The 12,562-nt window shown below is 52.0% G+C and overlaps 1 protein-coding gene across 1 annotated transcript; it reads right to left on the bottom strand.

The window, feature by feature from the left end:
- Positions 1 to 1,935: 1,935 nt before the first annotated feature.
- Positions 1,936 to 7,740, bottom strand: APOD (apolipoprotein D). The gene is made up of 5 exons (XM_015637109.2): positions 7,631 to 7,740; positions 6,552 to 6,705; positions 6,168 to 6,289; positions 4,320 to 4,408; positions 1,936 to 3,123 (listed from the first exon to the last, which is right to left on the bottom strand). Exons 2-5 carry the CDS (start codon positions 6,672 to 6,674, stop codon positions 2,888 to 2,890), a joined length of 570 nt encoding a protein of 189 aa, XP_015492595.1. The 5' UTR covers positions 6,675 to 6,705; positions 7,631 to 7,740; the 3' UTR covers positions 1,936 to 2,887.
- Between the last annotated feature and the right edge of the window lie 4,822 nt (positions 7,741 to 12,562).

The raw sequence follows: 12,562 nt of genomic DNA, 5'->3' as shown, positions 1-12,562 counted from the left end.
GGCGGCCGGCGGACCGACAGCAACCCCTGCTGCCGTGCGCATGCGCCACCGCCAGGGGGCGATCTGCGCGCGCGGGGAGCACGGTCACGTCTAGATGGACACACGGACACACGGACACGGGGCTAGATGGACACACGGACACACGGACACACGGACACGGCTAGATGGACACACGGACACGGGGCTAGATGGACACACGGACACACAGACACACCGACACGGGGCTAGATAGACACACGGACACACCGACGCAGGGCTAGATGGACACACGGACATGGGTACATGGACGGATGGACGCATGGAAATGGCAGGGACATGGACACAGATAGACGGACATGGGGACACAGGCACAGAGATACACGGTCACAGACAGAGGGACACAGGGGCACACAGACAGAATCACTGAATCGGTCAGGTTGGAAGGGGTCAGTCACATTGCACAGGATTGTGTCCAGATTGTTCTTGAATATGTCCAGTGACAGAACTTCACAGCCTCTCTGGGAAATCTGTTCTAGTGCTCCATCACCTGCACAGTAAAGAAGTTCTTCCTCAGATTTGTGTGAAATTTCCTGTGCCAGTTTCTGCCCATTACCTCTCATCCTGGTGGTTGGCACCAGTGAGAAGAGCCTGGCTCCATCTTCGTGGCATGTCCCCTTCAGATCCATACCTACTTTAATGAGGACACACGGACTCAGAGGTCTGGCCTGTGCACAGGACCGGTGCCTGCACACTGGGAGGTGTGTGCTGCCCTGGGGTGCCTGCACATCCACGGAGCTCTCGGCACCGTGTGGGGCTGGTGCCTGTTTGGCACTCCCACATGCACTTGAGGGTTTGGCACGTGCAGGGTGTCCCACATATGTGCTGTTGTTCTGGGGACATCTGGTGACATGTGGCAGGACAGGCTGCAGCTGTCCTGTGGTGTCCCCAAGCTCTCTGTGCTGCCATGAGGAGATACCCCTGGCACAATGTGTTTGCCAGAGCAGCCCAGGTTTTTCACAGTCTCTGTGGCGCAATGAAGGAGCCAGCATCGTCTCCAGAGGGCCCAGGAACCACAGGGGTTTGTCTCTGAGTGAAACACTGCTGTTTCTCAGCCACACCTGGAGATCCCAATTCCCAGCCAGATGCAGGGGCAGTGCCTGCCCAGCCGATGGGGCTGCAGGTTCCCAGCCCTAGGGCTCAGTGCCTGCACAGCCACCGTGCCATGGGCTTGCATCACACAGATTGAGGGCTGCAGCAGCACCATCCATGTGAGAAGGAAAATTGCAACCCGATGAAGCAGTGATGAAACGATTACACCCAGAATCTGACACACTTGCGAACAACCATGCAGTTGTTTGTATCCTGGCATCATCCTTATCCTTATAGCCTGAAAAATCGGGTGAGGTATTTAATTCTGTGTCACAGGAGCTGTGGCATTAGGATTTGAAAGTTTAAAGGGATAATGACTTAAATATGGCACTTGTTTAAGTGCCTTCCATCCTGGCCTCCTCTGACTGGTAAAGATTAGTGACATACTGGCTCCATGCTCAGCTCCTGTAGATCTACAAGGGCAGGAAAGTGCTCTGCAGCACACCCACACCACCAGGGTCCTACCAAAATAAGTGTAGAACCTTTCCTGCAGATTCTGCATTCTACATCCACGCCCTTATTTCTTCATGTCAATAAAAGCAGCAGGGGATGGGGGTCACTGTCAAAAGCCACTACACAAATTTGCTGGCAGGGCTCAGACAATGGGGTTGCCCATACATCCAACTCTGAAGAGCTGGAAAGAGCTCCATGCTTCTGGAACAAACCATTTCCCTCCAGCTGTGGTTGTTACGTTCATTGCAACCCTGCTGTGGTGGTGCTGTGTCCTCTCAGGAGGGGCAGGCCCCACACACTGAGCCCCGCAGCCTGCTGGCAAGGGCTGTGCAGCAGGGAAGGTACTAAAGGCCCGAAGCAGGTATTTTTATTTCATTTTTAATGAGTTGCATGAATGCTATTCAAGCAGAGTTGTCGTGGTGCCTGCTGAACACCTGCCAGGGCAGATGCAGCGCCAGCGGGCACTCGGCACGTGCAGCAGCAGTGGGCAGGATGTCAGGTTGAGCCTGCTGTCTTCTGGTGTTCAGGGAAAAGCCTCTGGAAGAGAGAACAAGGGAGCAGCCCCATCTCTTTATGTCTGCTTACAAGTACAGTCAGAGCCCCTTGGGAGGCCAGGACCAGTCTCATCAGAAGCTAGAGAAGGACACATATAGACATTGGGGATGGAGTGATGCTGAATCTCTGGACATTTTTAGATTTAAAATACAGAGGGCAAGATCTGATTTCTAGCAAGGAGGTCTGCTGACTTAGGAACAACATATGTCTATAGCCCTGCATTGGAAAACTTTCAAGACCCCCCAGCCCCAGTTCTCAGGCTGCAGGAGTTACCCACCACCTCTGGTTGCTGCTTCTAAGGCAGTGCCCACGGTGTAGCTGAGACAATGTAGATTCCTGGCAGGCCCAGAAGCATCAAGACAAAATTTGGAAATTAACATGGGACTGTGTGATGAATGATTTTTCCCCAGGACTAATACTTGCACATCACAACTCATGCCCTTTTCCATCCACATACTGGAGGACTCACAGCAACAGCAGAGTTTCAGGTCTGCACTTCAGAGTTTCTTTCTTTCACCCATTAGCACTGACTCAGTCAGTTATGCTGCAAAAGTCAGAGTAAGACAAAAAGAGGGGGAAGAGCGATATGGGCAATGACAGCAAGGAATAACTCTGGGCTGTCAAATTACTGTTAGCAAAGAGGAAACTACTCTAATTAAATTTCTCAGGTACACAGAGAAATTCTAGTGGATAATAAAGCAAGCAACAAAGTTTATCTCTGGTCTGGTGCTGTGTCTCTGCATGCCAGGAGTTACATCTCAGCAGGGCAGCTGGCTTGATCAGTGGGCATCATTTTGTCAGTGTCGATCTTGTAGGACTGGAGAACACTCTTCAGGTGCTCCACGGTTTCTGGGTGCATGTCAGGAGTTCTTGACAGAATCCAGGCATAGTCCATGTGGAAGAGCCAGAGGATATTAGTGCAGGAGTAAACCAGGGAGTAATTTTCATAGTCAGTGGAGATGACCCAGTAAGGGGCAGCAGGCATGACTAGGAGAGAGGAGAGCACCGTAACTACCGTGTGTAACCAGCTCTGGACAGCTCTGCAGCACCACAGCCACAGTTCCTGGGACTATTCCCACTTTGGCTGCTGCACACTTGTGGTCAGTACAGGAAGCTATAATTTATAAAAGCCTACCAGGACTCCTTGTTCTGCCCAGAGGAACTTGAGAAAGACACAAAGCCCTGACTATGAAGGTCTCCCTGGAAAGTTAGTGCTATGACCTGAACAGCTCTCCTGGGCTGATGAAGCCAGCCCAGCCTTACCAGTGTGAGGGTGCTGGCAGCAGGAGGGATCCGTAGTGCTGGCAGCTGACTCTGGTGATAGGAGGAGCACAGACCACCACCCACTGCCATGGGGAACCCTGCCTTGGGGAGCCAGCCGAGCCCAGAGCTGTGCTCTGGGGCTTGTACCTGGTGAAGGTGGCTGGGGCTGCTGCACACGCTGCTGGTGATGCCCCAGCAGCACAGAATTAAGTCTGGCTGTGCTCATGGAACAGTCATTGTACTTCCTTTGCAATTACCCCTCCTCCACTCATTTCTCCAAATAACCCCTCTGTGAAAGAGAGCTTTGAAACTGCCAAAGAAAAGGTGTGAGGGAGCAGAATAAAAAGTGATCCAAGGGGACACTGCAGCTCACTTTCCAGTGTTTCTGCAGACAGGAAAGCTCTGTGCACTGTGGCACAGCACCTCAGCAGGCCCCTGTCAAGTGTTACAGTGACAAGGGAAGGAACAAGCAAACAAAACCGCATTATTAATGGTTATTAAAAGCTGCTTGTACGTAGAGGCAGCGTGGGCAAATAGCTGTACTGCAGTGTGCAGAGAAGCAAGCTTATTCTTGGCTCTTGCTGCACTGTGGGGCTGTCTCCCCTACCTCCCCACCTCCCTGTCCCCATCTGTGCAATGACCTGGAGGGACAGCAAGGCTGCTGATCTTCCTTGCTTTGAGATCAGCTGGTGAAGAGTTCTCCACCACTGAGGGGGCTGTTGCTATAAATGGCATATCAGTGCCACCAAACCTGCCTGCAGGTCACAGTTGTCTATTTTAGCCCTTTGCTGGTGTGAAGTCACATGGGCAGCTCCACCCCGTGCTTTGCAGTTTCTGACCCCTGGTGCCATGGCACAATGCTCAGACCACAGCACTGCCCAGGCCATGGGCACTGGGGAGCCTTCCCACCACACACTTACACCAGTTAAAGCGGACACCCAGCTTGGCTGGCTGTTTTACATCCATGTGCATGAGTTCTCCTTCAGCTTCATTGATTTTGCCATTGGCACTAAGGGGAGAATGACAAAAAAGACAAATAAAGTCAGGAGAGTAGGAGATAATTTTTGTTTTCATTTCCCCTAAATCATCCCTTCTGACACAACTACCTGTCAAGAGGTGGCTGAAATAGGAACTAGTAAATCCCAACATCCCTGAGGATGTTTTCAGCAGCACTGGGCTTCTCTGGGCCAGGTGCAGCTGGATGTCTCAGGTTAAACTACCCCAGCATCCCAGGCTGCCACTCTCCCACTATCCCTGCCAGAGGGATGTCCTTTGCTTCCAGGGTGACAATGACAGAGAAGAAGGAGAGCAAGACTGCTCTGCACTGGGTGGGAGGAACCCAGCATGGGAGGATGGGAGGATCCTGTCCATGATCTTGAATGTGCCAGGGAGCAGCTCAGCTCCTGGTAGTTGTGGAAGGCACATGTTCACTTCTGTTTAACCACCTGTGCTTCTTCCAGGTCACTGCACATTCCTCCGCACGCAAATTACCTGTACCTGTGTGGTGAGACAGGATTTTTTTGGCTACTTGTTCAGAGCACTGCCCTGCTGGCAGCAAGCCCTAAGACTTGAGCTGCCCATCTTATAATAGCATTTTTGCACGGATGCCTCAAGACCTGGATGCTGCCTATCAGACAGGAAAGTTTCACACTTCCCTGTAAAACAGGAACAGCCAAGGAGGCAGAAGCCAATGATGCCAGCAGCAGAGGTCAAGGGGCTGATGCTGGAGTCATACACAGTGCATACCTGTCCCATAATATCCCTAGTATTTCAGGGTCCTGAGCTGCTGCAGTAGTGACAGCCATGACTGGATTTAATCTCACACAGATTAATTATGTCCAGCTGTTTGCCAGGCGCAGCCCGAACAGTGGAGCTGCTCAGACAGTGCTGGGCACTCAGTGAACAGCAGGGATGCTGCTCTGTTCTGGACACAAGGGATGTGTTCCTAAGCTGTTGTTATTGTGAGCCAGAACAAAGTCCCCATGCCATGCCAGGAGCACAGGGGACAGCGCTGCGTTCGCTGCTCCCTCCTTCTCATCCGTTCAGCCTCTCACTGCAACAGCTCACAACAGCACAGGCTGGTGATGGAAACAGATGAATTAACACCTGCATCTTTCCGTGTAAAAATCCAGGAGGACTCAGGATAATTGCAAACTGTCCTAATTCCCTAATAAAGGAAAAAAGTATTCCCTTCCCCACTGATTTAAACTGACAATGCTTTCTGATCGCCTTGCAGTTACTATCTGTGCATCATAAATTCTCCAGATGTAGGCTGACAAATATTTAAATAAAAGTTACTCATGTGGTTCACCTTCCCTGCCCCTTTTCCTTGTCACTTTACTCTGGAGCAGAGAGGAGCACAGGCAATTCTGAGCATGCTGGGGCACAAGGTGGTAGCTGCCATCCTACAACCAGCCCCATGACCCACCAGAACAGGACTCAAGGCTCCAGCTTCTCAGCCATCTCTGGGGCTGACAAGCCAGGCAGGGGGCAGATCCAGGCTATTTTATGCTGAAGTCACCATGTACATTTGAAATATTTCTTATCACTCACCTTGGACAATGAGACAGAGACCTGGTGATCCTCAGGTCACTGGCAGGGATTAGAGACCCCTATCTTTCAGAAGAGCTACTGCAACCACAGGGTGCCTCCCTCAGCACCCTCAGCCCCAGACACAATTTAGAGAAAAATGAACACCCAGGACAGCAGGAGAGGTGACAGGAGTGCCACTGCCACAGTGAGGGCATGGCCCAAATACAAACACTTACAGCATCTCCTTGTTGATCACCTTGAACTTCCCATTCTCCTTCAATGAGTAATTTGCTTGGATGCAGCTTCCTTTCTCGAAAGTTGAGGGCAGCTTCTCTATCTCGTACCATTTCCCCAAATACTGACAGAAAAAAGTTTAAAGAGATGTTTTTAACATGAATGAGGTGAGGCAGAGCAGCCTGCCTCCTGTGTCAGCACAGTTTTTGCCTCTCAGTGGTTGGGGCTGGGGGGTGAGCAGAGCTGCAGACCCACACAAGCAGCTGTGGCACAAGGTGTGACCTGACCTGCCACCACCCCCTGCTCCCAGGCAGTTTGCTCTCAGTCCCACACCCTCTTAGCTTAACTTGCAACACCCGATGAGACTTTTAGAAAAGTTTTCACACCTTGTTGATATCGAATTCTTCTTGAACTGATGGATCTGGGCATGGTCCCATATGAAACATCTGGCCTTTCCCAATGCTGAAGAGGCTGAGCAGGACCGAGAGCCGCACTGCCGTGCCCAGCATGGCTGCACTGGGATGCAGGCGGGAAATGGACCTGGGCAAAAGGAAAAGAGCTGAGCTGGGGCCTCCCTGGAGCAGAGCTTTCTATGAAATAGCACGAGGGATAGGACGTGCAGCAGGGCACCTCAGGGGCACAGCAAGGAGGAAAGAATGATTAGAAGAGTGCAAAAGAAGTCCCAAGCCCAAAACCACCTCAAGCCCTGCCTGTGCTCAGGCTGTGCCCAGCAGCTCCATGAAAAGCCAGGTAATGCCCAGTGAGAACAGTTGTACTCATCACCCACATCTGACACATAGCAAGATGAAGGGGAGATAAATGTCCAAGGACGCCCAGGAGCATCATTGTTTGTCCAAAGATGAGGCAAGGGGAAATGCAGGATGTTTGCTTTAAATGGTGGAACATATTCCAGAGCCAGTGGAGAGCTGGGGCCCTAGGACATGAACATGTGCACTGGAGACCTGCAGCACACACCTGCGTGGCAAGAGGGACATCCCCAGGTATGCCAGGGCTGCCTGACACTGCAACACAGAGGGAGAGACAGTGCAGCTGCCTCTGGAGGGGTCTTTGTGTGTCAGGATATACACAGCACTGCAAGGTGGGGAAGTTGGTAGAGATTCAAATCAGCACCAAATACAACATGAACTGACCCTCAAAAGCATGGGGTGAGCAGGGAAAGGACAGGTTTTCCTGCAGAGCAGAAGCAGGAGCTGTGCTGCTTGCACCCAGTCTCTGGAACCAGGATGCTGCCCACATGCTTTGGGCTCTGCTTGGAGCAGGTTGGCATGTACAGACCCTGCAGCACCGGGCTCCTCTGCTTCCCTGGCTGGAAACTCCTCCACAGGAGCAGCAGTAACATTTTCCCCAAGCTTAGAAGAAAAGCCCAGTCTGTCTCCATCTGCAGGCACAGGCCCCGCTGCAGACACAGGCAGTTCCCGTTTTGAATTTCCCAATTCAGACGTACCTTGGTGGACGAGGTGTGGTGATGCTCCGCAGAGGACCAGGATGGCAGGGAACAGCTCTGTGGTGAGCTCTCGGCTTCTCTTTATAAGCATGCCGGGATCATCATTATTCAGCTCTGGCACAAGCCACTCCCTGGTCCTCGACGTGTTTAGGTTTTTTGGCAGGCGAGTCAGCTGCCTTAGATCTGCAGCTGGTACGAAGCTGGAGATGGGCTGCAACTTGGCTGCTCACCCAGGCAAACAAAGGCACCCCACGTGTCTGATACCGCCCTGCAGCTGCAGAGCTCTCTGCCTTGCAGCCGCTCACTAAAGCCTCAGGCCTGGGTGCAAATGGCAAGGGAAGGAGAGAAATGCCACAGCCTTTGGGAGGGGATGGGGACAGCAGCAGCTCCCATGCTGGACACTCTGGTCCAGCAGCAGCCATGGCCATGCTCCAAGGGGGGACACTCAGCCTCCTCTGCCTCCTACTTGAGCCCTGGAGATCCTCCAGGCCACTGCAATGTCCTTGTCCCCATCATAGTCACTTACTGCGAGTACATACGGAGAATGAAGCAGTGGGATGTGCACAGGTTTATCTGAGGAGCTGTAAGACCTTTCAGCAGTTTTCTTCTAGACTTTTAAATCTTATTACAAGGAAATATTCTGGTGCAATTAATTCCATGCTGACCTGGCACTTTTTCCAACAGATGCCCAGCAAATGCCTTTGACAGCAGAGCAGCCATCTGTGAATGCAGCCAGTCCCAAGAGTTATACAAGAAGAGCTGAGTAATTGACAGGAAGCTCTCTGTGTTTAATTACATTTTAATCTAATATCTGTTGAGACTTTCTCTCTAGGTGTGTTTTTACATGCTGCCCCGCATGCCTTACTCACACATGCACACACACTCACACACACACACACACGTGAGCTCCTGACTGCCCAAATGCCACCCCAAGAGCCACAGATAGCTCAGTCCTGTCCCTTTTTGGGACCATGCAGCCAAGGTGTGCCCTGAAACGCAGCACAGCCAAGGTGTGTCCTAGGACCAAAACAACCACCAGAGCTGTGTGTGGCTCATCCAACACAGAGCCAGCAGCACCAGCTGGGGGTGAATGGCCCAGGGGAGCACATGGTCCATGGTCTGCCACAGCGCTTGGCACAGGGCAGAGAAGCCTCCATACAGCTCATTAGTGCTTTGGCACCACCCATGTTCCTGATGGGGTTGCTCTGGCTGCCCATGTCAAAGTCAGAGATGTCCTGCAGACTTCCTGTGAGCCCCACATTCACCTGCACCACTTGCAATACAAACAGGTTAGAAGTCAGGAAATCCCTGGGCAGACCCTGACCTGAATGGTACAAGGGCTGCCATGCTGCAGTGCACTGGTGGGATTCCCCATGCACTGCACACCAGCAAGCACATTCTCTCCTGAGCTCAGCTGCCCACAACCTGTAGAGTAATCAGAGGAGAAAGTCCTGCAAAAGGGACAGCTTGGCCACAGTGGAACATTTGCATGTGGAGGTGTGTCTGTGTGCTTATCCACACCTGCACATGGAGCGTTCTTCTATGGAGGAGCGAGGACTCCTCGGCTGTGGTGGCAGCAGTATGCCCTCGGGTGGGATGGTTCTGAGGAAGCCTTTCACACTGCTGTAGCAGGAGGGGCTCCTGCTTGCCCTGGCCTACAGGTGCTGCCCAGTACCCAAGGGCTGCCCTGCAGTGCCAGGGATGTATCTGGGTGCTTGGCACTGCCATTGTGGCTCCTGGTACGCTGCAGCCAGAGCATCGAGGTGTTCACCCAGCCATGCTCCATGGAACTCCTGCTGCGTTAGTATGCAGGAGTGGGCCGTGGCGAGGACGCTGAGAAGTCAGGAGCCAGCAGGAGCTGACAGTCCTTTGAGCCCCACTGAGAGTGGAAATGACAGGTGTGGTGGGCTTGGCTATAGACATCACTGTTACCGTTGGAGATGAATAGATCACGCGGACACAGGTCGAGGTGTGGTGAAAGGAAGAGCAGAGTTTATTTTTCCTCCCAGGATTTATAGGCTTGTGACCATGGCTAGGTATTGGAGGGTCAGGATAACACTTTCTCACTGCACTGGCCATGAGAGATGCCCATCACAAGATGTGTAACAGAAAGAATGTACACATATCTATGTTTACAGTTACTCTCCGGGGAAAGTCTTTAGAAAACTATGTTAGCAAGCTCAGAAGCTGTGTTTTCAGGGCAACACTTCACACCCTCTTGCAGCCAGCACTAACAACCCTGGAAGAAAACCTGTCTTTGCAGGAAATCCCATATCCAGCCAAAGGCAGCACCCTCAGAAGTGCAGGAGCTGCATGGGAGCCCTATTTCTCTACTGGCCACTGCCAGCCAAGGAGCACCCCATGGGTGCCAAGCACACCTTGAAGCACAGATGATGAGAGCTGACAGTCGAGCCTGCTGCCACTGCTGGGATGTCGCCACACAAGCACTGGCTGTGCCTTCCCCAGGGGCACATATCTGGGCCCTTCCTGACCACAGAAGGAAGCACCCAGGAATCTGCCACTCATCTCTTGGAGTGAAGCAGGTTTGGGATGCTGCAGCTGAGTCCCTGTTTGGGGTCAGCTGGTCAGGACATTTTCAGTGGCCACCCCAGGACCCTCCTGTCATTCCACCTCCAGCACCACCTGCACAGATCAGAGCCTGCTCCATGTCCCACCTGTCATTAGCCCTCAGCAGGAGTCTGCTCTGAGCCATGCCAGAGAAAAGGTTTGGGGGAAGAGCATAACCTTATAATTGCACCTAATTGTGGGGTGGGAGCAGTCATCTCCACCCGGTAAGCAGTTTGTACCCTGGAGCAGAGGAGGGGCCTCACATCAAAGGGCAGGAAGCTGGAGCAGGGGAGGGAGGGCAGGAAGGAGAAAAGCTGTGGAAAAACCAGGGCAAAAAGGAGGGGTGCGAGGGCAGCAGACACGTTCGGAATGCTTCATGCAAGAATGAAAGCTCCTCCACATTTCTGGGTAATGAGGCAGCTGCAGGGCAGGCTGCAGGGCTGGTGCACAGCACACGGACAGTGGGGTGGATCCGGGGCTGCAGGGGGACAGGGCAGAGCTGCCGGGGGCTGTGAGCGGGGCTGGGCAGGAGTGGGTGCAGAGCATACACGGGCTGAGGGGGCATGAGCCACACTGCACCTCCTGGGGTGACGGGGACAGACAGACGGACAGATGGAGAGTACACTGGCCGGGATATTCTCACGCTGTCAGTTTTCCATTTCAGAGACAAAGCTCATCTGGCTCCAGAGAGAGGATGCAATAGCACTGAGTACTGCCAGCAAAGAAAACGCCCTTGGCAGAACTAGCTAGAAGTGCAGATAAAATTCAGCCAGCAGAGGGCTAGGACAGGACAGTGCCTAACCTGTGACATTCTACCTGGAGCCGACCTGGCTTAGGGCCGGAGTGAGATTGTCCTGTTGCAATATCAGCTCTTGGCACCTATGAAACAGAGCAGCTTCAGCCAGGCCTGGTGGGGACCCGGCTCCCCAGGGAAAGGCTGTCACACCACACTGGGTCTCTAGCTGGGATTTCAGCAGCTGCAGGGGAGCCCCCAGAGAACCAGGATAACCTGGGAAAGCTGAGGGTCCCACCATGGGGACAACATTGTTTGCATGGACAGCTCTTCCTGACTCAGCCTTCCATTTTGTTTTTCTTCCTCCTCTCCAGGAAATGGGGCTTTGTGTTGGCCAACAAGTTACAACCTGTATACAGAAACAAAAATCAACACGCAGGAGACAAGACAGAGGAAAGAGAAGCAGGTGGGAATTTTCCTCTGTTTCTAGGAGTGGCAAAAAGTGCTTTAAAATCTGTTTATGCAAAATGGTGTAAAATTTTTAATTACACTTACGACAGCAAAGGAAGTAAACAGACTTTGGACACATGAAATGGCCTCTGGGATGCAGGAACTTGGTCCCATGCAAGTGCACAAAAGATGTTGTGATTAATTTATATACAATTATTGAGTAGCTCTGCACCTTGGAAGTTATCCAATTATGTATTCAAAACACAAGAAACCAAAGAGAAAGAATTTAGAAAGTTAGAAAACTAAAAAGGGTATTATTATTTAAGGGATAACTCCTCTCATGCAAGACCAGCAGTGTTTCTGGCTGTGCTGAAGAGGGCTCCTCAGCCTAACTGGCATTGCTGCCAAGATCTGAATCCCTGCAGAGAGAGAAGCCAGAGGGATATTTACTCTTCAGAAAGTAGAAAAACGAAACAGAGAGAAGGAAAACAAGGTCTCTGTATACAGAAATACGTTGCTGATCTGGACCACTGACAAAGCTTTGGCCCAGTGCCATCTCACCCCTGTGGATGTTCTCACCATAAAAACTGGAGTTTAAGCAGTGTCCAGAATCCTGCATTCCAGTACCCCACATGAAGGGTTGCCTTATGCTGCTAAATAAGGTTTAAAAAGTTTTGTTGATGCATTTGCAGCTGTGTTCTCACAGCAGACCCTGGGTGCAGGCAGAGCAGGCATTCGGCCAGGTTTGTCCTCAGAGAGGAGAGAGGAATGCACAGCCTAAGGGGGCAGAGCAGGACTTTTCCAGTGGATGTAGGAGCAGATCCCCATGGCCATTTACCAGATTCCTGTGGGCCCTGTCTGGGAATGCCCACTCAGCTTTCAGCCTGTGGACACTGGCTATGTGACTCAACTCAGCACAGGGTGCTGCTCCCATCCTCTGTGCCCCACTGAGCCCAGCCCAAAGAACATCCCAGCTGCCCTGCTCTGCATCCCCTTCTCAGAGGACAGCTCCCACATTCCCCAATGGATTCATTATGGTTTTTCTCAGCCAGCAACTTTTAGCCTATTGAAATACACTGTAAATGATCTAAAAAATGTCATTAAGCATGTTTAGAGAGCTTTTTCTGCAAAGGGATTTTCTGTTCTCACAGAGGAAGCACAGTGATCTGTTCACAGCATCA

The sequence above is a fragment of the Parus major genome, chromosome 9 (genome assembly GCF_001522545.3).
Source record: "Parus major isolate Abel chromosome 9, Parus_major1.1, whole genome shotgun sequence".
In the NCBI taxonomy this organism is placed as follows: Eukaryota; Metazoa; Chordata; class Aves; order Passeriformes; family Paridae; genus Parus; species Parus major.
Note: the sequence above shows the minus strand (reverse complement) of the source record. Positions and strands in the feature narration are given on the sequence as shown.

What these genes read in the sequence shown, in the direction of transcription:
- APOD (XM_015637109.2), bottom strand. Translation starts at nt 6,674, where the DNA reads ATGCTGGGCACGGCAGTGCGGCTCTCGGTCCTGCTCAGCCTCTTCAGC. An exon ending in GTGATCAACAAGGAGATGCT is followed by an intron (nt 4,409 to 6,167) that starts GTAAGTGTTTGT and finishes TTCTCCCCTTAG; the next exon opens with TGCCAATGGCAAAATCAATG. An exon ending in GGGTGTCCGCTTTAACTGGT is followed by an intron (nt 3,124 to 4,319) that starts GTAAGTGTGTGG and finishes CCTCTCTCCTAG; the next exon opens with TCATGCCTGCTGCCCCTTAC.